Source organism: Lutra lutra, chromosome 15, assembly GCF_902655055.1.
Source record: "Lutra lutra chromosome 15, mLutLut1.2, whole genome shotgun sequence".
In the NCBI taxonomy this organism is placed as follows: Eukaryota; Metazoa; Chordata; class Mammalia; order Carnivora; family Mustelidae; genus Lutra; species Lutra lutra.
In genome coordinates, this window is record NC_062292.1 from 59,871,186 (window position 1) to 59,898,604 (window position 27,419).

General features: G+C 41.2%; 2 protein-coding genes across 3 annotated transcripts in view; one reads left to right on the forward strand and one right to left on the reverse strand.

Annotated features, from left to right (window-relative positions):
* Positions 1-22,229, reverse strand: part of TAF1A (TATA-box binding protein associated factor, RNA polymerase I subunit A) — a 32,519-nt gene extending 10,290 nt beyond the window's left edge. Inside the window, exons 1-5 of the mRNA XM_047704278.1 lie at positions 22,077-22,229; positions 20,420-20,542; positions 15,373-15,542; positions 10,400-10,513; positions 4,352-4,550 (exon numbers count right to left, since the gene is read on the reverse strand). Coding sequence (XP_047560234.1) covers positions 4,352-4,550; positions 10,400-10,513; positions 15,373-15,542; positions 20,420-20,542; positions 22,077-22,176 — 706 coding nt within the window. The 5' untranslated portion in view covers positions 22,177-22,229. The remainder of the gene's footprint in view (positions 1-4,351; positions 4,551-10,399; positions 10,514-15,372; positions 15,543-20,419; positions 20,543-22,076) is intronic.
* A 94-nt stretch (positions 22,230-22,323) lies between these two features.
* MIA3 (MIA SH3 domain ER export factor 3) overlaps positions 22,324-27,419 on the forward strand; it is an 83,516-nt gene continuing 78,420 nt past the window's right edge. Inside the window, exon 1 of one of the 2 annotated variants that reach the window (XM_047704269.1) lies at positions 22,324-22,459. The gene's annotated coding sequence lies outside the window, so the exon portion shown is untranslated. The remainder of the gene's footprint in view (positions 22,460-27,419) is intronic. The other variant, XM_047704270.1, reaches the window with a different exon arrangement.

The window sequence follows — 27,419 nt, forward strand, 5'->3', positions numbered from 1 at the left end:
TCAGAATAGTTGAGTGTTGATTTACCATGGAAGGGGTCAAACCCAACCAGGACAGCAAGTGCATCACACCCAACCAGGACAGGCCAAAGCAATTGAGAAAAATCCCAAACCAACACTAAACATACATATTCATGTGCTACGTTCTCATGAGTTTGGCTATACAGAACTAGTCCTAACCTTTTTTTCTTATTAAACAGACATTCAGGGTTAAAGATCATGTAAAGAGCTCCAGACATTACCCTATCTGTATCTCTTCTTGCTACAGAACAAAGTGTTAGCTGCCGAAAGGTACTGAATCATCCACCAGTGTAAATGTCATGTTCCAACTGCTTTAATCAATGTTTACTTGAGTTCTACCCCATTGGGTGTAAGAAAAAGGTAAATATTGACTTTAAAATTCATCTCATCAATTAAGATCAACAAGTCTTTTTTATTTATTTTTATTTTATTTTATTTATTTATTTATTTTTAAAGATTTTATTTATTTATTTGACAGAGAGAGATCACAAGTAGACGGAGAGGCAGGCAGAGAGAGAGAGAGAGGGAAGCAGGCTTCCTGCTAAGCAGAGAGCCCGATGCGGGACTCGATCCCAGGACCCTGAGATCGTGACCTGAGCCGAAGGCAGCGGCTTAACCCACTGAGCCACCCAGGCGCCCTATTTTATTTTTTTTGTTGAAGATTTTATTTATTTATTTGACAGAGAGAGAGAGAGAGAGAGATCACAAGTAGGCAGAGAGGCAGGCAGAGAGAGAGGGGGAAGCAGGCTCCCCGCTGAGCAGAGAGCCCGATGTGGGGCTTGATCTGAGATCATGACCTGAGTCGAAGGCAGAGGCTTAACCCACTGAGCCACCCAGGCGCCCCTCAACAAGCCTTTTTTAAAAGGAATATTATTCCAGGAGTTATGGCAAGGTTAACAAAAGATATAAGATAGGTACGTGACCTCAGAAGACTGATTAGTCTAGAAGAAGAGAGACAACATAAAACAGGTATGAAAAAACTTAGGACAATTAATTAAAGAGCAAGTGGTAAAGATCTGATCAATATACGTTGAACGTGCAGCTAACACATGAGGGCGTGGCACTGGAATGACAGGTCTAATGAGCCCTGCAGGACAGATGGCATTCCAGATGGGGAGGCAAGCTTATTATGATGAAGACAGTATTTCAGAATTGTCCCGGAAGAGATCCTACTCAGAAAGAGGGGAAGGAATTTTTAAGATTCAGGAACCTACACATCCACAACACAAAGGAAATACTGCTTATGGCAGCAGAATAGTAAGGAACCACTGCTTATACTTATGAGCCAATATACGCAGAAAGTGAGACTGGGATGGAGGATGAGAAAATTAAAAGGGTTAATCCTAGAAAAGCTTTGGAGAAAAACTATACAAGGGAAGGAAGATGCAGAGAATCAAACATGAATCTGTGGAGAGGACAGGACACCACTACCATTGGAAGTAAGAGAAAGGGAACTCCATTTGAGAAGAAAGGACACACAGCCAGTTCTTGGTGTGGTCAATCAAGAAAACTATCTGTTATGACCTTTGTACAGAAATAAAACAACTTTACCTTGCCCTATTCTCTAAACATATTATTCTGATGAATAATATTATACAACCAGGGCGCCTGGCTGGCTCAGTTAGAAAAGCCTGCAACTCTTGATCTCAGGGTCGTGGGTTCAAGCCCCACATTGAGTGTAGAGATTACGTAAAAATAAATAAACAAACATCTTTAAAACAAACTAAACTCCATTCTAAACACACAGGAAGAAATAGTTATTATAAGCAATAATGTCTACAGGAAAATTAGTAATCTTTCTTAAATATTTTAAAAAGCAATAAATCTAAGATGGTCACGGACTTAATTTATGAAACATCTAATTTTTGTCTGAAAAGTTTGATAAAAACAGAAATATTATAAAGGATGATCAAGGAAGTTTACATCAATAGAAATGTCTGCTCTTTGCGGTATTTGGGAAGAACCAGGCTTCAGAGTGGGGGTATGAGGTAACTCCTTAGGATCCTGAGTATCCGTTGTCCACTACCACCACTGCTATTCAACATAGTACTAGAGGTCCTAGCCTCAGCAATCTGACAACAAAAGGAAATAAAAGGCATCTGAATCAGCAAAGAAGTCAAACTCTCATTCTTGGCAGATGATGTGGTATCATACTCTATGTGGAAAACCCAAGACTCCACCCCCAAATTGCTAGAACTCGTACAGGAATTCAGCAAAGTGGCAGGATATAAAATCAATGCACAGAAATCAGTTGCATTTCTATACACTAACAATAGGAGAGAAGAAAGTTGAATTAAGGAGTCGATCCCATTTACAACTGTACCAAAAACTGTAAGATACCTAGGAATAAACCTAACCAAAGAGGCAAAGGACCTGTACTCAGAAAACTATAGACAACTCATGAAAGAAACTGAGGAAGACACAAAGAAATGGAAAAACATTCCATGTTCATGGACTGGAAGAACAAATATTATTAAAATGTCTATGCTAACTAGAGCAATCTATACATTCAATGTAAATCCTTCAATCCCTATCAAAATACCATCAACTTTTTTCACAGAGCTGGAACAAATAATCCTAAAATTTGTATGGAACTAGAAGAAACCCCAAATAGCCAAAGGAATATTGAAAAAAAGAAAACCAAAGCTGGTGGCATCACAATTCTGGACTTGAAGCTCTATTACAAAGCTGTAATCATCAAGACAGTATGGTATTGTCACAAAAACAGACACAGAGATCAATGGAACAGAATGGAGAACCCAGAAATGGACCCTCAACTCTATGGTCAACTAATCTTCAACAAAGCAGGAAAGAGCATCCAGTGGAAAAAAGACAGGCAAAAGACAGTCTGTTCAACAGATGGTGTTTATATTTAAACATGCATAAGAATAAAAACTAGACCACTTCCTTACACCATACACAAAAATAGACTCGAAATGGATGAAAGACAAAAATATGAGAGGAATCCATCAAAATCGTAGAGGAAGGGCACCTGGGTGGCTCAGTACGTTAAGCCTCTGCCTTCAGCTCAGGTCATGGTCTCAGGGTCCTGGGATCGAGCCCTGCATCAGCCTCTCTGCTTGGCGGGGAGCTTGCTTCCCCCACCCCCTCTGCCTGCCTCTCTGCCTACGTGTGATCTCTAGTCAAATAAATAAATAAAATCTTAAAAAAAAAAAACATAAAGGAAAACACAAGCAGTAAACTCTGTGACCTCAGCAGCGGCAACTTCTTCCTAGAAACACTCAAAGGCAAGGAAACAGGCAAAAATAACTCCTGGGACTTCATCAAGATAAAAAGCTTTTGTGCAGCAAACTGTAGACAAAACCAAAAGACAACCGACAAAATGGGAGAAGATATTTGTGAATGACTTATCAGATAAAGGGATAATATCCAAAACCTATAAAGAACTTATCAAACTCCATACCCAAAGAACACATAATCCAATCAAGAAATGGGCAGAGGACATGAACAGACATTTCGGCAAAGATGACATCCAGATGGCCAACAGACACATGAAAAAGTGCTCCACGTCACTTGGAATCAGGGAAATACAAATCAAAACCACAATGAGATACCACCTCACACCAGTTAGAATGGCTCAAATTAACAAGTCAGGGAGCAACAGATGTTGGTGAGGATGCAGAGAAAGGGGAACTCTCCTACCCTGTTGGTGGGAATGTAAGCTGGTGCAGCCACTCTGGAAAACAGCATGGAAGTTCCTCAAGAAGTTGAAAATAAAGCTTCCTTATGACCCAGCAATCACACTACTAAGTATCTACCCCAAGGATACAGATGTAGTGATCTGTAGGGGCACTTGTACCCCAGTGTTTATAGCAGCAATGTCCACTATAGCCAAACAATGGAAAGAGCCCAGATGTCCATCAAGAGATGAATGGATAAAGAAGATAGATATATATATATATAATGGAATACTATGCAGCCATCAAAAAATGAAATCTTGCCATTTGCAATGACATGGATGGAACTAGCGGGTACTACGCTAAGAGAAATAAGTCAATCACAGAAAGACAATTATCATATGTGTGGAATCTAAGAAACCAAACAGAAGATAATAGGGGAAGGGAAGGAAAAACAAAACAAGATGAAATCAGAGAGGGAGACAAACTATGAGACTTTTAATCATAGGAAACAAACTGGTTTCAGTTTGTTCAAATAGGGTTGCTGGAGGAGAGGCGGGCGAGGGAAGAGGGTAACTGGGTTACACTGTATGTTAATTAATTGAATTTAAGTTAAAAAAATATCTTGACTGTGAATATCTTGACTGTCCCTGTGATTCAGTGTCATTGACACACGTACATTCCTCTTCACTTACCAAGTGTAGACAATTCCAACTTCTTTTTAGACCAAGTATAATACTGCAAAAGCCCTTTATAGGCCTGAATAAGGTTGATTAACACTTCCTGGGAAGACGACTTTTCACCGTATCTCCATGTCTCTGCATGACTGAGATTTCTATTTGCATCTTCAAACATTCCATGATGCACAAGGTATAAAGCATGTTGTAAGGAGATCTGCAATTTTAAGAAAAAGCCCAGACAGACAAGTCATTAGATGGCCATTAATCCAAAAACTCAGTGAATACAGATGCTGGGCTAAGACCCTGGTAGCACACAGATGATGTAACCACATTGTCTCTGTCATCAAAAATGTCAATTCAGCAGAGGAAAGATACATGAAATAATTAACACTATGGAAATGAGCTAAATTATATAGACTCACAGAAGACAGTGTGATCTAGCGAAACAAACAGGGGCTTTCACAACAGAGGCTCCTGGTTCAGATGCTACCTAAAGCTACATATAGCTGAGTATATTATTTGCCCTTTGTGAGTCTGACGGGTTACATGGAACAATTATTAACCCTTCAGAGGGCTGTTATGAGAATTAAATAAGATATTTGCATACCACCTAGTACCTACTTTGGCCCATAGCAGGATTATTCTATACATGTCATACAAGCTCAGAGAAAACATCTTAAGAAGGAGCATTAAAGAATGGCATTGGTTCAGATGGAAAAGTCAGTGCCTGATACAGAAACCATAAGAATAAATACACAAAGGATGAGCATCCCAGGTAGGGAGGACACTAAAGAGGGGAATAATGGGAAGTACAGTTAATCATGTGAGAAGGGTCAGAGTTCAAGGCCTTCATCACAAACTATCACAACGATTTCTCAGCTGGTCTCTCTCCACTCCTGCTCCCACTACAATCCACTTCCATTTGGCTGCCAAAGAAATCTCATTTGTGTAAAACCCCTCAATGGCTCCCATTGCCCACAGAATAAAATCTAAGCTCCTTGGGAATGACACAGAGGGCCCAGCCGACTTCCCCTGGCTTCTACCCAGTGACTTTTAGAGTAACCAAAGCACTGGATGCAGGGCTATCAAACTCTTGTCAACCCTGCCATTCCCACCCATCCTCTCCCCTAATACTCCCAGTGAACACCCACTCACTTTTTCAGCCTCTTCTGAAACATCACTTCCTTCCCTGACTCCCCTACTCATTTACTCCCAGCACTCCCCAATTCCAGAGAGCTGACCATTCCCCTCCTTTGCCTTCTCACTGTATCTGGCATTTCTACTCTGATATGGGTAATTTGTTCCACGTACATGGCTGTCTCCCTCTGCGGCAATGTCTAAGTCTAGCACATTATCTGGAAGATAGCAGTAAGTGGTTTTCTTAAATTATTAACAAGAAATGTTTAACTGCCTATCCTAATTATCATCCTCAGACTCTGGAGTGTGAAATAGGTTTCTTTCAGGTTTCTTCACTTCAACTAAATAGATTCTATGGGTTTAAAAGAACCCAACCAATAATTTAGTTAAAATTTGACCCTCCTATTATGTAAGATGGAATGGGGAGTAATTGCTTAATGGGTACAGGGTTTACATTTGGGACGATGACAAAGTTTTGGAAATGCTGGTAATGGTTGCACAACACTGTGAATGTCATTAATGCCATTGACCTGTACACTTACACTGGTTAAAATAACATATTTTATGTTATAAAATATGTTATTATGTTATTTATGTATGGTATGTATAAAATATGTATATACATATTTTACTGCAATAAAAAAATTAGAAAGGAAAAATCAAAACAAAACAAAGAACCACAGAGTAAGTATTTTAGGTTTTGCAGGCCATATGGTCTCGGTCACAATTACTCCACTCTGTCATCTGTCATGCTAAAAGCAGCTGTGACAACAAAGTGAATGGGTATGGCTGTGTTTCAATAACTTTATTTAGAGATATTGAAAAAAAAATAAAAAGCAAAGCATTTTAAAGCTTTATTGAAAAAGTACTCTTTCAGTGAAATATATACTACAAAGAGGGAGGTATCTAACATTCTGGAAACACCTCAATGTTTTTGGATGAGATTTTAATAAAAAAAAAAATCTGGAGAGGAAGTTCCACCTACACATTAGGAATATTAACACAGTTTTATGAATGGAATGAGAGTTAATATTGCTAAAATGTTCATACTACCCAAAGCCATCCATGAAGCCAATGTAATCCTGTCAACATTCCAGTGGCATTTTCACAAAAACAGGGGAAAAAAAATCCTAAAATTTGTATGGAACCACAAAAGACCCCAAATAGCCAAAGCAATCCTGAGAAAGAACAAAGCTGGAGGCATCACACTTTCTAGTTCAAACTATATTATAAAGCTATAGTAATTCAAGTGGTATTGTGCTCGCATAAAAACAAACATATAGGGGGCGCCTGGGTGGCTCAGTGGGTTAAAGCCTCTGCCTTCGGCTCGGGTCATGATCCCGGGGTCCTGGGATGGAGCCCCACATCCGGCTCTCTGCTCAGCAGGAAGCCTGCTTCCCTTCCTCTCTCTCTCTCTCTCTCTGCCTACCTCTCTGCCTACTGTGATCTTTGTCTGTCAAATAAATAAATAAAATCTTTAAAAAAAAAAAAAACATATGGGGGTGCCTGGGTGGCTCAGTGGGTTAAAGCCTCTGCCTTCAGCTCAGGTCATGATCCCGGGGTCCTGGGATCGAGCCCCACATCCGGCTCTCTGCTCAGCAGGGAGCCTGCTTCCATTCCTCTCTCTCTCTCTGCCTACCTCTCTGCCTACTGTGATCTTTGTCTGTCAAATAAATAAATAAAATCTTAAAAAGAAAACCAAACATATGGGGGTGCCTCGGTGGCTCAGTGGGTTAAAGCCTCTGCCTTCAGCTCAGGTCATGATCTCAGGGTCCTGGGATCGAGCCCTGCATCGGGCTCTCTGCTCAGCAGGGAGCCTGCTTCCTCCTCTCTCTCTGCCTGCCTCTCTGCCTGCTTGTGATCTCTGTCAAATAAATAAATAAAACCTTTAAAAAAACAAACAAACAAACAAACATATGGACTAACTGAACAGAATAAAAAACCCAGAAATAAAACCACATATGTATGGTCAACAATATTTGACAAGGAAGCCAAGAATACTTGAGAGAAAAGATGGTCTCTTCAATAAAAGGTGATGGGAAAATCGGGACATTCTCAGAATAATGAAATTGGTCCTCTCTCTTATACCACTCACAAAAACTAACTCAAAATGAATTAAAGACTTAAATGTTAAGACATGAAACCATAAAACTCCAAGAAGAAAACAAAGGAAAAAAGGTCCCTGACATCAGTCCAGGCAATGATTTTTTTTTGGATATGACACCAAAACCCCAAGCAACAAAAGCAAAAATCAACATATGGGACTGTATTAACCTAAAAGGCTTCTGTACGGCAAGAGACTCAATCAACAAAATGAAAAGGTGGTCTACGGACTGGGAGAAAATACCTGCAAGTCACATAACTGATATGGGGTTAGTATCCAAGGTAAATAAGAACTCATACAATTCCATAGCAAAAAAAAAAAAAAACCAGGAGTGCCTGGCTGGCTCAGTCAGTGGGGTATATGACTCTTGATCTCAGGGTTGTGAGTTCGAGCTCTATGATGGGTATAGAGATAAATAAATAAAACCTAAATATATCTATAAATATAAATAAATACACACACACACACACACACACACACACACATATTTATTTTAAACATCCAATTACAAAAATGGGCAGAGGACTTGAATAGACATTTCTCCAAAGACACACAATTGGTCAACAAGTACATAAAAAGGTGTTCAACATCACCAGCCATTAGGGAAATGCAAATCAAAACCAGAATGAGCTATCTTATCAGAATGGCTATTACCAAAATAAGAGATAACAAACGCTGCCTAAAATTGGAGAAAATGGAACCCATGTACCCTATTGATAAGAATGTAAATACAGCCACTATGGAAAACAGGATAGAGGTTTCTCAAAAAAACTAAAAGTAGAACTACATATGATCCAGCAATTCCACTTCTGGATCTATATCCAAAAGAAATGAAATCACTATCTTAGAGATTTCCGTACTCCCACGTTCACTGTAGTGTTATTCACAATAGCCAAGACATGGAAACAGCTATGTGTCCATCTCACAGATGAATACATAAAATAGCATATATGTCTGCATAAATACATATGCACAATGGATTATAATTCAGTTAAAAAAAAAAAGGAAGAAAATCCTGCCATTTTTGGTTAACAAGTGGTGGATGGACTCTGAGGATATTATGTCAACTGAAATAAGTCAGAGAAAACACAAATACTGCATGCTTTTGTTAGGGTACGGAGTCGACCACCCCTCACTTAGAGAACACTCTCGATAATGCAGCTCACACAGCGAGGTTGATCTCCAGCTCGCTGGGGTCCAAGTATCCGCCCGGCACAGCAGGTTTCCACAAGGACCCCGAGCACTCAAAGCCGAGGGTTTATATAGCATCTTCAAGGCACTTCTTCATGGATACATACATCTCTTGTGACCCACTTTGACAGTTTAACTTCATTTAACCTTTTTGCCACCCCGGTGTCACCCTGGCGGTTAAGTGAGATTTAGAAGAACTTTCACCTTAACTACATTTACTTCTGCTTCAGCCTCCCACAGTTTTGAGGTGGGGAGGGCGACCTTTGGCCTCGAGGCACTGAGCCATTTGTCTCTGGAAATTGGGCCATTGAAGAGATGGCCTTTTTGTTGTAAATCACCAGGACATTTGCAAACCAAAGGGATTCCAGTCTAGCAGGATTGTGATCTCTACAAGTTAACTATTTGTTTTTCTTCAACATTTGGTCCCTGTAGCGCCATCACTTAACCGCCCTGGTGGTATATGATTAAGTTGTTTTTTCAGGTTTTAGCTACTTTCTCTTGTCTCAAGTCCCGTACGCCCTGTGGGCTGGTTAGGGATGCTCAGTAAAATGGCTTCCTGGCCTTCAAGATGGCTATTCTTATACTAACCCACTCTTAACAGTTTCACCACTTACATGTGGAATCTAAAACCATCAAACTCAGAGAGAGTAGAATGGTGGCTGGGGGGTAGAGGACATGGTGAGATATAAGTCAAAAGGTACAAACTTTCAGTGAGAAGATGAATACGTTCCAGGGATCTAATGAATGGGATGGTAACCATCATCATAACACTGGATTGGATACTTTAAAGTTGCTATGAGAGTAGAGCTTTAATGTTCTCACCATAGCAATGACAAAAAATGGTACTATGTGAGGTGAAGGATGTGTTAACTAACCTTATGCGGTAAACGTTTAACAATAAAAACATGGGTTGGGCCACCTGGGTGGCTCAGTGGGTTAGGCCTCTGCCTTCGGCTCGGGTCATGATCTTGGAGTCCTGGGATCGAGTCCCGCATCGGGCTCTCTGCTCAGCAGGGAGCCTGCTTCCCCCTCTCTCTCTGCCTGCCTCCCCCTCTCTCTCTGCCTGCCTCTCTGCCCACTTGTGATCTCTCTGTCAAATAAATAAATAAATAAATAAATAAATAAATAAATAAAAAACAACACACATGGGTCAAATCACCACACTGTAAGTCTTAAACTCACACAATGTTATATGTTGATTATTATCTTCATAAGGCTGGGGAAAAACCCGTTCCCACACATTCAAATTCCCAGTTTGTTTTAGCTCTTTCCTTTTTCCAAAAGCACCAATTCCTAGGGAATGACTTAATAAACAAATGACGGAAATGACTAAAGCTAAAAGATTAGGATTTGGCCCATCACCATAATAAAGCATGAGGGCCATTGTTCAAGGACTGGTTTTGGCCCTCACAGATAATCAAAGAGAAGGTATTTTCTCTCAGAGAACAAGGTACGGAAGCAGGAAATGGAGAAGCAAATGGTTTTCACAACACTTCCTTTCATCCTCTTTTATCTTTCCAGGTGTCCTACCCTTTTCCATACCTTTTACGTTATTACCTACCTTATTACTGAGACGATTTCTTTAAAAAATTAACACTGCAAATGTAAATTCACAAAACCCGCATTCTCACCTTTAAGTAATTCATGACACCAATGTTTTTCATCCTGTCAGCAAAGGTATTGAAAGTCTCCATGTTGCTTTTGGGATGATAAAATAGAATTTCACTTCCAAGCGTCCAAATAATCTGTCAAAACAGAAATTACGAATGAAATTTTAAAATCCTTGCCTTAAAAAATTTCTGTCTAAGAATGCTGTATTTTTCTCTGCTTACAACCAGTAATTCATTTCCCTGGATACCACTACTGTCGACATTTTGCTGTTTCTCCTTACACCCAGTAAAACTATTATATCTTATGTGGTAAAGCTTCTTCCATCCATTAAATTAAAATAGCAGATGGCTATACTAGTGCACTTTTAAAGTTTGTAGTCTAAAGAAGGTAAGAAGTTAAGACCCATATTGAAGATAGAATTTTTAATTAGTATGAGAGCAAGAATATTTAAGGCAGAAAACTTGGTTTCTATTAACAATGGCTTCTCCACTGCTCTTGGTCTCATCTTTATTATCCACAAAATGAGAGCAATGGACTATATGTTTCCTGAGATCCATCAAGCTCGATAACTCTTGACTATATTTAATCTATATTTAGAACTCCAACTTAAAATTTGTTATCAGCTACAGTCAAATTTTAATAAAATATATTTTCTCCCCAAAGCACCAAAATGGCAGTGACAGAACTTGGAGCCTTTCTTTTTCATGGAACTGAGTCTCTGTTTCTCTTACCCCAATTTAAAGTATTTCATTTTTGGGGGCACCTGGGTGGCTCAGTGGGTTAAGGCCTCTGCCTTCGGCTCAGGTCATGATCCCAGGGTCCTGGGATCAAGCCCTGCATTGGGCTCTCTGCTCAGCAGGGAGCCTGCTTCCTCCTCCTCTCTCTCTGCCTACTTGTAATCTCTGACTGTCAAATAAATAAATAAAATCCTTAAAAAAAAAGTATTTCATTTTTTAAAAAAAGAATTTTATTTATTAAGGGGGGGCATGCATGAAAGCAGGGGAGCGGGGAAGAGGAAGCGGAAGAAGCAGACTCCCCGCTCAGCAGGGAGTCTGATGTGGGGCTCGATCCCAGGACTTTGGGATCATGACCTGAGCCCAAGGCAAGTACTCAACCAACTGAGCCACCCAGGTGCCCCAAGAATCTGTATTTTCAACAAAAGCCTCAGCTAACTCAGTTAGAGGCAGACAGGGCCACCTAGGTGGCTCAGCTGGGTAAGTGGCTGACTTTGGCTCAGGCTGTGATCTTGGGGCCATGGGATGGAGCCCCCTGTGGGGCAGAGCACTCAGCAGAGAGTCTACTTCTCCCTCTCCCTCTGGCCCGCCCCCCCATTCGTCTCTATCCCTTTTTCTCTCTCTCACATAAATAAATAAAGTGTTTAAAAAAAAGAGGCAGACAAGTGTCTGAACACCAATGATTAAAATCCTTCATTTTATAACACAAATTTTCAACAGAAAGAACATATAACTTGTCCAGTATTTCATGGATGCACACAGCTTTGTCCATAAACTAAATTTTCAACCAATAGTTAAATTTTCTTTGATCAGATTTTTTTTTGGCTCTACTAAATATCTAAATGGTGTAATGTTTACTGTATTAGTAAAAGCTACTTGAGATATTCATGTGAAGTTATTTATGAATAAACCATATTTTACAGAACAAATTTAAAAGTGTATATGCCAAGCCCTGTTCTAGACCCCTCCCCTCATGAAATTTACATTCTACTGTAGAGAGACAGACAATAACCAAGAAACAGAATAATTAAATTGCAAGTATTGTGGGAAAAGAACGGAGCAGGCAAAGGGGATCAGGAGTGACAGCTAGAAAGTGGGGGGGGCGTGGTATGGAGTTGCCATTTTATTATTTTTTTAATTTTTTTTTTTTAAAGATTTTATTTATTTATTTGACAGGCAGAGACCACAAGTAGGCAGAAAGGCAGGCAGAGAGAGGAAGGGAAGCAGGCTCCCTGCTGAGCAGAGAGCCCGACGCAGAGCTCGATCCCAGGACTCTGAGATCATGACCCGAGCCAAAGGCAGAGGCTTAACCCACTGAGCGACGCAGGGGCCCCTGGAGTTGCCATTTTAAACAGTCACGGCAGGCCTCACTGAAAATGAGACTTGATGGATATCAAAGTGACATCTGAAGAAAGACCTTTCCACGTAAGGCAAAGGCAATCAAGCCAAAGTACATACGGCCCCGTTCAAGCAAGAACAGGGAGCTAGTGAGGTTGGAGGAAAAAAAGAAGCAAGTATCTGAGAATTAGGACATGAGGTTAGAGAGGTTAGAGAGGTCAAAGGGGGAAAGGGAGTGAGCAGACCATACAGAACTTGCAGGCACTCGTGAGGACGTTGGCTGTTACTCTGCGTGAAATGGGAAGTCACTGTAGTTTTCAGCACAAAAGTGACATGACCTGACCTATGTTTTAAAAGGATCATGCTGCATCCTGAGTCACTGGGGAAATACAGCTCAAAACCACAATGAGATACCACTCCACAATCACTAGGACAGCTATCATCAGAAAGACAGACAACAACAAAAGTTGGCAAGGATGTGGAGAAAAAGGGATGCTCACAGATTGCTGGGGGAAATGTAAAATGGTGCAGCCACTTTGGAAAACAGTCTGGTAGTTCCTTAAGAGGTTAAACACAGTTACTATCTGACCCAGCCCTCCACTCCTAGGAACATACCCAAGAGAAATTTCAATAAACATCCCTAACAAAAACACATACACGAATGTTCATAGCAGCATTATTCATAATAACCCAAAGTGCAAACAACCCAAGTGCCTAACAACTGATAAAGCAATACATAAAGCGTGATGAAATATTACTTCGTAATAAAAAAAGGAATGAAGTACAGGGGCACCTGGGTGGCTCAGTCAGTGGAGCGTTCAACCCAATTTCCACTCGGGTTATGATCTCAGAGCCGTGCACTGGGCTCTGTGCTGAGCCCTGAGTCTGCATGCCCCTCTTCTTCCCCCCTCTGCCATTTCCCCTTGAATGTGCACACTCTCTTGCTCTCTCAGAAAAAAAAAAAAAAAAAAAAAAAAAGGAATGAAGTACTAATACATACTGCAATAAGGCTAAACCTGAAAACATTGTTTGGAGGAAAGAAGTCATGCGCAAAGGCCATATATGATAAAACACACTTACATGGAATATAAAGTAGATTCGTGCTTGCCAAGGGCTGGGGAGTGGGCTAAGGAGGGGCAGAACAGCAAGTGACTGCAAATGGGCACAGGTTTGGGGACGGGGGAGCAAAAATGTCTGAAATTTAGATGGTGGTAAAGGCTGCACATCTCCATGGATACGTGAAAAAATAATGAATTGTACAATTTAAATACGTGAACTGTATGGTGTGTTAATTATAAAACTTTTTTTGTAAAGGATCACCCTGGTCACTATGTAGAAAAGAGACTCGGGGGTGCAGGAGGGCAAGCAGTCACCTAAGGGAGGGCGGACAGTGGCTTGGATCAATGTGCGGCAATGTAGGTGTCGGGTAGTATTCAGACTGCGTTTTTTTTTTTAAGATTTTATTTATTTGAGAGAGAGGGCATGCACGAGAGCTCATGAGTTGGGGAGGGGCAGAGGGAAAGGGACAAGCAGAGTCAGGGAGCCTGACATGGGGGCTGAATCCCAGGTCCCCGGGATCATGACCTGAACCGAAGTCAGACACTTAACCAACTGAGCCACCTAGGTGCCCCTCAGACTGAATTCTGAATGGAAAGCCAACAGGATTTTTCACGGTTTGGATATGGGGCATGAAAGAAAGAGAACTTCAGAGTCTGGCCTCAGTGATTAGATACGTAAAATAACCATCACCTGCGATGAGGAAAATTAGGTTTGATGGTGAAGAACAGAAGATCATTTTAGAGGGGGCATCTGGGTGGCTCAGAGTGGCATCTGGTGGCTCTGCCTTCCGCCCAGGTCATGATCTCAGGGTCCTGGGATCGAGTTCCCCATCAGGCTCTCTGCTCAGCGGGAAGCCTGCTTTCCCCTCCTCCTCTGTCTGTCTCTCTACCTACTTGTGATCTCTCTCTCTGTGTCAAATAAATAAATAAAATCTTTAAAAAAAAAAAAAAAAGAAGATCATTTTAGAGATGTCAGTGTGATAGGGCTGTTAGATATCCGAGCGGTGATGGGGAAAAGACAGCTGGAAGCCGGAACGGGGACTACAGATATACAAATGGGAATCATCTATCATAAGGCCATGAAATTGAATGAGCTCATCAGGAGTGAGTTCAGATAAAGAAGAGGACAAAGGACTGAGTTCTGGGAAACTCCCAAGTCCAAAGGCCAGGGAGAAGAGGAGCCTTCACAGGAGGCAGAGAAGGCCAGTGAGGCGAGAAAAAATTGAGAGAGACTGCGGTGTCCTGGTAGCTGGATGAACAGTTTATCACACAGGAGGGAGCGACCTACTATCTCAAATCCTGCTGACAGAGCAGGTTATACTGAGCACTGAGGACTGGGCACTGTTGACCTTGACAAGATAATGTGGAAGAAATGGTGATGCTGGCTGTCGGGGGGCCTAACTGGAGAGGGTTTAGAGAGAACCAGTATACACATTCTTTCAAGGAGTTTTGCTGAAAGCAGAAGTGGAAAACCGGGGCACACCTGTGAAGGAAGTGGGGTGTCAAGAGACTTTAAGATGGCAGAAATACCATGTCTGTAGGATAGGGACCATCATTCCACTGAGGGGAAAATAATGACACAGGGAAAGAAGGAAGAATACTGGAAGGAAGGAAGGAAGGAAGGAAGGAAGGGGAATCCGAGAGTTCAAACTATTCTGAGTAGCCTTTAAAATCCTAGTAAGTAAAAAGAAGTGCGAGAAATTACATCCCAATACAAACTCTCCACCCAAAACTACTTTAAGTAACTTCTAGAAAAATCAATTTGAGATCCCGCAAAGACACTTCAGGACAGAGCTGCACAGGCAGAAAGGCCCCGGGTCTGTGATGGCCCCTGGCAGACTCACACGTCCGTTAGTCACTTACCTCGGGAGCGGCCTGCCTCTTGTGGCTGTCCGAGTCCTCCAGGATCTGGAGGTAACTGTGCATGTACGCGGCAGCTCGCTGCCACTGGTGCTTCAGCAGTGCTTCCTGGATAAAACTCAAACAAGCACTTGTTGTCTGGGCAAAATCCTTCTCCTTTTTTCCTCCACTTGCTATAGATTAAAAAGAGACGAGTTTTTACCCACAGCGATCCCAATTCAAGTTTAAAAAACTAATTTCGGATAAGCAGGTTTCATTTTTTTTTTTAAAGATTTTTATTTATTTGACAGACAGATCACAAGTAGGCAGAGAGGCAGGCAGAGAGAGAGAGGAGGAGGAGGCAGGCTCCCTGCTGAGCAGAGAGCCCGATGTGGGGCTCGATCCCGGGACCCTGGGATCATGACCTGAGCCGAAGGCAGAGGCTTTAACCACTGAGCCACCCAGGCGCCCCTCATTTTTTTTTTTTTTAACAGAGTTCTTTCCCTTGTTATTTCTAGTAGTCATTCCCCCCCCCTCAAAGATTTATTTAGTTATTTGGCAGAGAGTGAGAGCACACGCACACAAGCAAGGGGAAAGGGCAGAGGGAGAGGGAGAAGCAGACTCCCCACTGAGTGGAGAACCTGATGTGGGGCTCAATCCCTGGACCCCAAAATCATGACCTGAGCTGAAGGCATTTGCTTAACCCACTAAGCCACCCAGGCACCCTGATAAGCAGAAGTTTTAACAAGTGGAACAGTAGTTATTACTAAACCCAGCCCATCCCTCATATCAAAGCTAGCTTCACTTGAAACAAACGCTCCCACATCCAGCTCTGAGCTCCGCGGGGAGTGGGCTTGGGATTCTCTCTCTTTTACCTCTCCCTTCCCCAGTTGGCACACACTCTCTCTCTTTCTCTCAAGTAAATAAATAGTTCTTTAAAAAAAAAAGTGTGAAAGGATCTAATAATTCTTTATAATAGAGCACTATGCAATTTCTTCACGAGCGTTTCAAGAATTCAAAAACCTGATACATTGCTATAATTACACTCTATCTAGTGCCATCTACTTACTTATGTAACTAAGATTTCTCAGAATTATATCAATGAAAACAAAGCAGAACTGAAGCTAAATCTTTTCCTTTTTTTTTTTTTTTTAAAGATTTTTATTTATTTATTTGACAGAGAGATCACAAGTAGGCAGACAGGCAGGTGGGGGGGGGGGGGAAGCAGGCTCCCTGCTGAGCAGAGAGAGGGATGTGGGGCTGATCCCAGGACCTTGAGATCATGACCTGAGCCGAAGGCAGAGGCTCAACCCACTAAGCCATCCAGGCGCCCCTAAATCTTTTCTCATTCTGGAAGTACATAATATTCCTTCACAGATTTATGAAATAATTGGAAAAAAGGGATCACCATACTTATCAAAACAAAGAAGAAATTTAAATTTACTTTTAAATTTTAGCAAAACTTTTATTTATTTTTAGACTTTATTTATGTAAGAGGGAGAGAGAGAGAGAATGTGCCCATAAGCAGGGGGAGCAGCAGAGGAAGAGGGAGAAGCAAGCTCCTCATTTGAGTAGAAGCCCAACGCAGGGCTAATCCCAGAGCCCTGGGATCATGACCCAAGCCAAAGCAGACACCTAACTGACTAAGCAATCCAAGCACCCCCCACCCCACTTTTTTAGATTTTATTTTTTTATTTGAGAGATAATTTTTTAAAAGATTTTATTTATATATTCAAGACAGAGCAAGAAAGAGCAGGAGTGGGAGGCTGGCAGAGGGGGAACCAGACTGCCCACTGAGCAGGGAACCAGACTTGGGGCTCAATCTCAGGAATGCCAAGATCATAACCTGAGCCAAAGTCAGATGGACAGACTGAGTCACCCAGGTGCCCCTGAGAGAGAGTATTTTAATACAACTTTTAATACTTATGTTATTTTCATCAGCTATGTATAACTACTAATTATGATGTGCCACTCCAGGTGAAGTTTTAATACTTAAAGCCTTTTAGAATATTAACAAAAAATAATTAAATGTAAATATACAGTTTTATCACAAAGATAGAAGTATGAAAGGAAAATAAACAGTATAAAATCTCCATCAATTAAAATCTTCTTCATAAATATTTTTAAGTGGATGATGAAAGGCATATCACATTCCTATGCTGTTTAGATTCCACTGGATATATATGTAAAAGTAGTAATCTAATATCATTTAAAAATGCCAACCTAAGTTAGAAATCATATCTTTGGCAACTATTAAACTTCCAATATGATTTTTTGATGGCATCTTAAAACCATGCAGGGCAATACATAATTAAAAAAAAAAAGGAAAAGCGAGCAAAGAAGTTTGAAGACTACTGCTCTACACTAGTGCTTCTCAAACTCAGACTCAAAATACAAACACATCACCTGGGGATCCTGATGCTTGCTATTCAGTGTGGTCCTGGAAAGAAGAGCCTTTAGGATCCCTGGGATCTTACCAGGAATGCAGAATACTACGCCGCCCTAGCTCTCTAAGAAGCTGCATTTAGCAAGACCTACAAACGAGCTGCCCAGGACCAGCAGCAGCACCAGGGAGGTAGTCTGGAAAACTGACAGAGCACTTCTTCTCTAAAACCTCATTTATTCACTCAAAGGAGAACTGACCTCAGGCCACGCTCCCACCTACCCCCTCAAGTTTTCACCACTCAGACTGGAAATTGGACTTCCACTTCTGCCTTCCAACTTAGCCTAGTTACCTCAGGAATATCTCTCACTTCATTCTTTTATGAGCAAAAGATCATCCTATTTGCTGCTGATACACTTTCAAAAATAATTGCCTAGGAAAAGAAATTTTGACATGGACTAGGGTACAATAAAGAGCCAGTGCCATCAACCCATCTCTAATGCCCTTGAAAGAACATGGAAACTTGTCAGTCAACGAATACATTTAAGACTTATTTATTTGACAGAGAGAGAGACAGCACAAGCGGTGGGGACGGGGGGCAGAGGAGGGAGAAACAGGCTCTCCCCTGAGCGGGGAGCCCAATGTGGAACTCGATTCTAGGACCCTGGAATCAAGACCTGAGCCAAAGGCAGACATTTAACTGACTGAGCCACACGGGTGCCCTCAACAAGTATTTTTTGAACACTATTTTGAATCAGGTTCTATTCCAGGTACTCAATTCTTCTAGGTACTCAACATATAGTTTTAATCCAGATTGGCCCCTGCTTTCAAAGTTTGTAGTGTAGAGGGCATACTCTTCAGAACCCTGAAAGATATCTACTAGGAAGAAAAAAAATTGCTAGGCAATTTTGTTTTCCTATTATGGTTATTGATTACTACAATGTCAATATTACCTGAAATTATTTTCTCATTGCAGACATGAAGTTGTTTGGGTTTAAAAGGCTATCCGTGGGACGCCTGGGTGGCTCAGTTGGTTAAGCAGCTGCCTTCGGCTCAGGTCATGATCCCAGCATCCTGGGATCGAGTCCCACATCGGGCTCCTTGCTTGGCGGGGAGCCTGCTTCTCCCTCTGCCTCTGCCTGCCATTCTGTCTGCCTGTGCTCGCTCGCTCTCCTCTCTCTCTGACAAATAAATAAAATCTTAAAAAAAAAAAAAAAAAGGCTATCCGTAACTTATGAAACATTTCTAAGCATATAAATTCTGGTCTTAAACCTATCTGCTTTAGACGGACACAAGCTCTCTGTAGAACACTGATAACAGAAACACGCCCAACCATGTCTTAACTAGCAGGAACTTCAGTGACTACGGGACTATCCCTACTGTGGGAGAAAACAGCACTCCCTCTGAGGGCCATCCATTCACACCTTGTTTGAACCACGTGCATTCATTAGCAAAAATAAAATGAGAGGAAAGAAGTTATTTTTCCAACACTCACTGAGCGTGAGACTCTGTGCTAGGCACTTTACGTATATTATCTCATTTAAAAAGTATATTTGTTATTGGAAGTATAAGCTCTGAGATTCAACAGACCTGGGTTGAACTCCTGAGACCAACATAATAGAGTTTAACTTCTTTGAAATTCATTTCTCTCATCTCTAAAATGCCCAGCACATGGATTTGAGGATGAATTTCCTGAAATAATTAAATGACATAATATTTACACTAAAAGATAAAGAAATTGGAGCAAGTTCTAGAAGCTAAAGAACCTCAGTCAAGGGGAAAGAGGGCTAGGCTAGGAGAGATGTATTTGAAGGCAATAAGCATCAATTCTAATATATTCCCACAACTACACCATCCAACATGCCCATATACAGATAACCACTTCTTTTATATATTCTTACAGGAAAGATAGCCCACAAAACTCTTATTTATATCTACTTGCTTATACTTATATTTATATGGGGAAATATTCTTTTTTGGAAACCTATTATAGATCAATTCTATTAGGAATAATTTCAATGCAATTCTTTTTTTTTTTAAGATTTTATTTATTTGACAGAGAGAGAGACAATGAGAGAGGGAATACAAGCAGGGGGTGTGGGAGAGGGGAAAGCAGGCTTCCCACTGGGCAGGGAGCCCGATGCAGGGCTCAATCCCAGGACCCTGGAATCATGACCTGAGGCAAAGGCAGACACTTAATAACTGAGCCACCCAGGTGCCTCAAACAGTGCCTTTTTAAAGAGTATTTTCTTGGCTCATTTTATATTTTAAAAGCATCAAGGTAGAAGAGGCTACAACTGAGCCAACCAGGCGTCCCATAATTTCAGTGCAATTCAACACAAACTTCTTAAAAACACTTCCTACGTATGTGCTCCTCAATGGCCATATCTTCTTCATCTATATATCTCCAGTATTAGGCCAATGCTAGGCATATCAGTGCCCAGTATTGTTAGAGGAAAAAAAAAAGTGCACCATAATACAGACTGTTATTAGTTCAAAGGAAAAGTAGCAAAAAAAAAAAAAAAAAAGTATTCTTTTTCTGATTTTTTTGCTTACAGCCTCAAAAACCCTCATATAGTCCCATCTTGAAAACTGAATAAAGCAACTTGATTATTCACTTTGTATCCATATTGAATCTTATCATCTCCTTACATTAAAGTTAAGATGGCTGTACATTATTTTACTTACCAATAGTCCCTATATGATTTTGGAGCCAAGGAAAAGACATTCCTGTACCAGAGAATACACACGATTCCTCCTGGTCATCCTCTGTCTTGGACCCTATCAATTCTTCACTGAAATCACTCATACCTGTTTCAAATTGAGAATATCAGTTACTTTTTGTACATCTTATTCCACAGCCTTCTTAGTTATATAGAAATACTGCCACCTTTTTACCTAATAAATAACATTTGTTCAGTGAAATTAATTCTACCAGGCAGCTTCTTTAAAGTAAGAAATAGAATTATGTCAGCAACAGCCAAAATAAATGTTTTTTAAAAGATTTTATTTATTTATTTGACAGAAATCACAAGTAGGCAGAGAGAGGGAGAAGCAGGCTCCCGGCTGAGCAGAGAGCCCGATGCAATGCGGGGCTCGATCCCAGGACCCTGAGATCATGACCTGAGCTGAAGGCAGAGGCTTAACCCTCTGAGCCAACCAGGCGCCCCAAAATAAATGATCTTTTAAAAAAATTTTTAAACTTTACTCCTGTTACAAGAACATACAAAGATAACTAAGATACTGCTTCTTAATAAAAAAAAACCAAAACACATAAGTCTAGAGGAAGTAACAGCAAAATGACACATAATAAAACAACACAAGCATATTAATAGGAGTAGTAGTTAATATATCAATCCCTCTCTACACATCAAGGATATAAATTATTTTTTTTTAATTTTACTTATTTGACAGACAGAGATCACAAGTAGGCAGAGGCAGGCGGGGGGGGGGGGGGCGGGGGGGGGGCGGAGCAGGCTCCCTGCTGAGCAGAGAGCCAGATGTGGGGCTCAATCCCAGGACCCTGGGACCATGACCAGAGCCCGGATCATGACCTGAGCCGAAGGCAGAGGCTCAACCCACTGAGCCACCAGGCGCCCCTAAATTATCTCTTTTAATCCTTATAAATATCCTAAGAAAGTACTATTATTTTCTTCCATTTTCATGTTGAAAAAAATGAGGGGCTTAATTAAATTACGTAACCTGACCCAACGTCCTAAGAAAGGTGAGGACAATATTGTAGGAACTAGAACATCAAACTACTTGGCATGAATAGAGTCTCGCATCTGCGGAGAGGAGGGGGTCAGAAGACAGAACGGATGAAGGGAAACGAATCCAGAAAGCCACACACCCAGCTGAGTGTGGACTTCATCCTCAAGATGCTCAGGGTCCTTGTCCCTCTTTCCCCACGTCCAACTGATTATTAGGTCCTGCTGATACTACTTGTTGGAATTACTCCAGTTTCCCCTCTTCTCCGCAGTCCTAACCACTTCCCTAGTTCAGGACATCTTCAAACTGTGTCTCCATCACTTAATTAGCTTTCCAACTAGTTATCCCGCCTCCAATTGTGCTACTCCACATCACAGACAGAGTACACCTTTTAAAGGCAGATTCTGTGGTTTAGGGGCATGGGTTTGAAGTTAAATTTGCATCCGACGCCCACGTGTTTTAACGAGCCCTTACATAAGCTCTCCCTTCCCAAATTCTCAAAAACTGAGTTGGTGCCGCGCAGTTGCCGCGGTAACCATAGGTGCTTCTTCGCCCCTTCCGCCACGTTCTCAGAAATAAAGGTTTCAGGACATCAGGAGAAAGTATCAGCAGAACATTGGTGAATCCTACCACAGACCTTCAGGTTCTACTTTGAATGCTGGCAATGACTGAAGGACAGAAGACGCGGCACAATCCTTCCCGCAGCTCTGAACGTAATTCCGTAACTCAAGCACCATGTGAGCGACCCCCCCCCCACCGGAAGCGAAGTTAGAGACGCCTTCGTGCGAGCATGCGCAAAGTCCGCCGGCGCTTTCTGGCTGCACGCAGACGCGGCTCCGCCCCTAACTCCCCTTTCCGCGGCGGAGGCGACGCCCTGCGCGGTCGACCCCGGAAGTGACGGTGGTGTGCTACCCTGCCTTTGGGTTGGTCCGGGTTTTACGCGTTAGTGTGCCCGGGTGGGAAGATGCGAGGCTTTAAAGGCAAGTGGAGACCGGGACGAGGGGGTGGTGGCTGGATGAGGTGAGCAGTCAAAAAGACATGTCACTTTGGAGAATGTGAAACAATGTCACTTTACTCTAGTAATTCATGGTACAAAACCTTCATATTTTTGCTTAGCTCAAGGGCGCACTGCGCAAGCCTCCGGGGCGTGGCTGGTGGTCCTGACCAAAATAAATCAGCTTAACCTCTTAATCGCTTCCTCGAAATCTTTTTTTCTCTTTAAGTTTTAGCTTTGAGTTTAAGGGATTTGACACCACCACCACCCCCCAAATTTGGGCAACAGTGTCTTTTTCCCTCGCAGAAGAGGTGGCTCTGGGGACACACTGGTGTCACTTTGCATGAGGAACATTGATGAACTCACATGAAAGAGGGGTCAAAAGTAAGAGGATTAAATGTGAAATAGGGAAAATTGAGGAGTTCTGGGGAAGATGACCCTGAAGAAGCAGAGACTCATGGGAACACAATATGTATCTCCGCGTTTTGGAGGTTTGGTCTGTTGAAGGGTCAGACCATTTTCGCATTGCATCAGAGAACAGAACTCGGACCGAGGAGTAAAAGTTAAAAGGAGGTAGCTTTAAAGTCATCGCAAAGATTTTGTTCATACCTAAGGCTGCACAAGTAATGGCATAGGCTCCCACAGGAATCTCTGGGTTTTCCCTCTTCCTGAAAGTGAACCACTTGGACAGAATCAGAGTATTGTAGAACTGATTAAAGGATGTAGTAAAAATTTCTACAGGAATTCCTTAAAATGCCAGAAATATGTGATTCTGCGTTTTCCTCGCAAACACCATGCAGTTAGGTTCGAGCTTGCAAGAAAGCTCCAGGGATGCCTGGCTGGCTCAGCTGGTAGAACATTAGACTCTTGATCTTAGTGTGGTGAGTTTGAGCCCTATATTGGCATACAGATTACTTTAAAAAAAAAAAAAAAAAGGAAAGAAAGAAAAGTTCCTACGGCTGTTACTTGTGTTGTAACCCATTTGCCTCACTCAAGACTGTGCTCTACAGCAAGGCTGATGGAGGTGATGTGGTCCAGCAAGGCACACAAACGAAATAACATGGCCATAATCTTCTAGTCGAGAGGCTTGATCTGGCTCCATTTCTTCCTTTGTCATGAGGTTGTTGACTTTGAAGGTAAATGAGCTTATTATTTTACCAGCAAAATGTGTTTTTTCAGGAATAGCAGAGGATCACTTCTCGGCCTTTTGGCTAAGATCAAGTATAGGAATAGCGGAGGAATTGCAGTTTGGGACAAGAGAGTTATAGCAAAAGCCATAGCCAAGTCCAGAAAACAAAGGAGAGGACCACTCTGGTATATAGGAGAGGGGAGAGTTGGGAGGAGCCATTATAAACAAGAAGTCCATTGGAGTAAACTGAGACTTTGAAGTGTGGTGGCTTTTCATTGGCTGAGTTGTGACAGTTTTTCATTGACTGGGCCTTTACTGGGCAAGGAGAAAATCCTCCTTTTTCCTACTGGGTTAGTGAAGTGGGTTTTTTCCTGTTGGGAAGGCAAGGTCATCTCTTCCTGATGGGTCTGCAAAGGGCTGCAATGAGAGGTAGGGCCTAAGAGTTCCCCTTTCTGGCCTCCCAGCTCCGCCTAAAAAAGGTTTCCTTTCTTAAATTTCACAAGGTATAATTTCACTCAAACCAACCCAGAACTGATTTGGTAAAACTACAAATCTATACTCTCATAAAAGTGGGAAAAAAATTCTATTTAACATCCTCAGACAACTTGAGGTAACTGTAGATAAGGTTAAGAATGAATCTTTTTTTAATTTTTTTTTAAAGATTTTATTTATTTATTTGACAGAGAGAAATCACAAGTAAGCAGAGAGGCAGGCAGAGAGAGAGGAGGAAGCAGGCTCCCTGCTGAGCAGAAAGCCCAATGTGGGGCTCAAACCCAGGACCTGGGATCATGACCTGAGCCGAAGGCAGCGGCTTAACCCACTGAGCCACCCAGGCGCCCCTGAATCTTTTTTTTTAAAAAAGATACATTTATTTTAGAGAGAGCGAGTGTGCACATGAGATGGGGGAGGGGCAGAGGGCAGAGTGGGGAGGTTGTTTAGAAAACCAAACAGTTGGAAAAAAAGACATTATAAATAGTCTATACTATATCACAGCTCATAATACGAACAAGATAAAAAAAAAAGGAGTGTAACAAAAATGAAAACATAAAACAAAGACAGCTTACATAATAACATAGAGAAAAATATTATCTAACTACAAACTCCCCAAAATGCATAGGCTAGGATCCCATCCCAGACTTTGAATTGAGAAGAGAAAAAAAGCTATATCCTCAAACGCATGCCTTCATTTTCTTGCCCAGTTCAAGCAGTCTTACTGGTGAGAAAGGCCTTGTGAAGAAAGAGTTCCTGACAGATGAAACAGCACATGGAGAGAAGCCACATGAAGCCAACAGTCTGCATCTTCATTCCATACATATGAGACAGGCTTTCCCAGACCTTGAGACCCAGATCAGTCAACTGCTGAATGCAACTGCAGGAGTGAGTCTAGTTGCAACCATGTGAAAGAGGAGTGAACTATTCTCACCAAACTGTGCAAATTCCTGACTCACAATGTGGGCAATGAAATGGTGGTTGTTTTAAGCCACTAAATGCTGGAGTAGATTGTTATGTAGCAATAGATAACTAAAACACTGATACCGTTCATTTGCATCTTCCATATTTCTTCATCAGTCTAGCTAGAGATTACCAATTTATTTATGTTGTGATCAGAAAACAAACTTTGTCAGATGTCCATATTGTTGACATCGGACAAATTGAAAACTGTTGGTACTTATTTTGTCCCCCAATATGATCTATCTTGATAAATGTTCCATGGGCAGTGAAAAAGCATGTGTTCTGCCATTGTTGCACATTGTATTCTGTCAATGTCAATGAGGTTAAGGTAGTTGGTAGTTTGGTTCAGATCTTCTGTATCATCACTGACTTCTTATACAGTGGTACTCTTAATTACTGTAATAGGGGAGTTAAAATTGCATATACCGTGGATTCGTTTCTTTCTTCCTTTAGTTTTGTCAGTTTTTCCCCTATGTATTTTGAAGTGTTGATATTGAGCACATTAACATCAATGGCTCTTGTGTCTTCCTGATTAAGTAACCATTTTATCATTACGAAAAATTGTCTGTCGCCGATAAACCCTTATCTTTTTTTTAAGATTTTATTTATTTGACACAGAGAGACAGATCACAAGTAGGCAGAGAGGCAGGCAGAGAGAAGGGGGAAGCAGGCTCCCTGCTGAGCAGAGAGCCAGATGTGGAGCTCTGTCTCAGGACCCTGAGATCAGGACCTGAGCCAAAGGCAGAGGCTTTAACTCACTGAACCCACCCAGGTGCCCCAATAAACCCTTATCTTTAAATGAAATTTCTTACAATAATGCAGTCACTGCAGCTTTCTTAGCTGTTTGTATGTTCTATATTTTTCCATCTTTCTTTCAACTTATGTGTGTTTTTTAATGTGATTCCCTTATAGACAGTAATTAGTTGGATCTTCCTATTTTTATTCCAGTCTGACAATCTTCACCTTTTATTTGGTGTGTTTTGTCCACTTATATTAATTGTAATCATTTATATTGTTGAATTTAAGTCTATCATTTTGAAACTTGTTTCCAATTTGTCCTATTAGTTTTGTGTTCCTCTGCTCTCGCTTAATTGCCAATTTTTTTGGATTAATCAAATGTTTTAGTATTCCATTTGAATCCCTCTGTTGGCTTTTAACTCTCTTTTTGTGTTATTCTTTTAGCAATATTTTTAGGAATTATGATAAGCATTCTTAAATTATCAATCTACTTAGAGTTAAAATTGTAATACTTCACATAAAATAAGGAGTCTTACCTTATATCGTTCTATTTACCACCACCCTTAAGTCCTTTGTGTCTTATTGTCTTATATGTTACATCTATACTCATTATCATTTTTGCTTTAAACAGTCACAGGTACTTTAAAGAAATGAAGAGATATGTATTGCCATATATATACACATATGTGTACATATATATACATATATATGGCAATACATATCTCTTCATTTCTTTATATATATATAATGCCTTTTATATTTACCTTTGTTTACTATTTCCAGTGCTTTCATTCCTTCTGATAGATTATCTTCAAATAACTGCCAGAAATCCTTCCCATCCCTGCCTGCCTGCATGTACATGTAGCTTCTCCCATTAAGAGGCAGAGTCGAGAAGGGCCTGAGTGGTACAGCTGGTTAAGCATCCAGCTCTTGGTCTCAGTTCATGTCATGATCTCAGGGTCATCAGATTGAGACTCACATTGGGCTCCTCATTCAGTGCAGACTCTGCTTGGAACTCTCTCTCTCCCTCTCCCAGCTGCATGTGCTCTCTCTCTCTCTTAAATAAATCAATCTTTAAAAAAAAAAAGTACCTAAAAGAAAAAAAAAGAGAGGTAGAGTCTAGGGGTATCTGGGTGGCTCAGTCAGTTAATGGTCTGACTCTTGATTTCAGTTCAGGTCATGATCTAAGGGTTGTGAGAGTGAGTCCTGTACCCAGTGTGGAGCCTGCTTAAGATTCTCTCTCTTCCCGTCCTTCTGCTCCTCCCCACTTCCTCTCTTAAAAAAAATAAATAAAGAGGTAGAGTCTATTTCTCCATCCCTTGAATTTGGTTGGGTCTTTTGATTTGCTTTGATGAACAAAATATGCCAAAAGTGATGCTGTGGCAGCTCTAGATACAGACCTTTAGAAGCCTTGCATTTTGTACTTTTATCTTCTAGAAATCCAGCCAGAAAGTAAATAAGTTTGAGCTAGATTACTGAATAACAAGAAACATTTGGAAAGAAAAAGACCTGTCCCGCCATTTCAGCCACCACATCTGTCACCAGACATGTGAATGAAACTATTTTGGAAGTTTCAACCCTAGCCAGCTTCCCATCTGAATGCAGCCACCTGAGTGACTGAGGCCAATAACACCCAAATCCGAAGAAACAGCCAGTTAAGCCTAGCT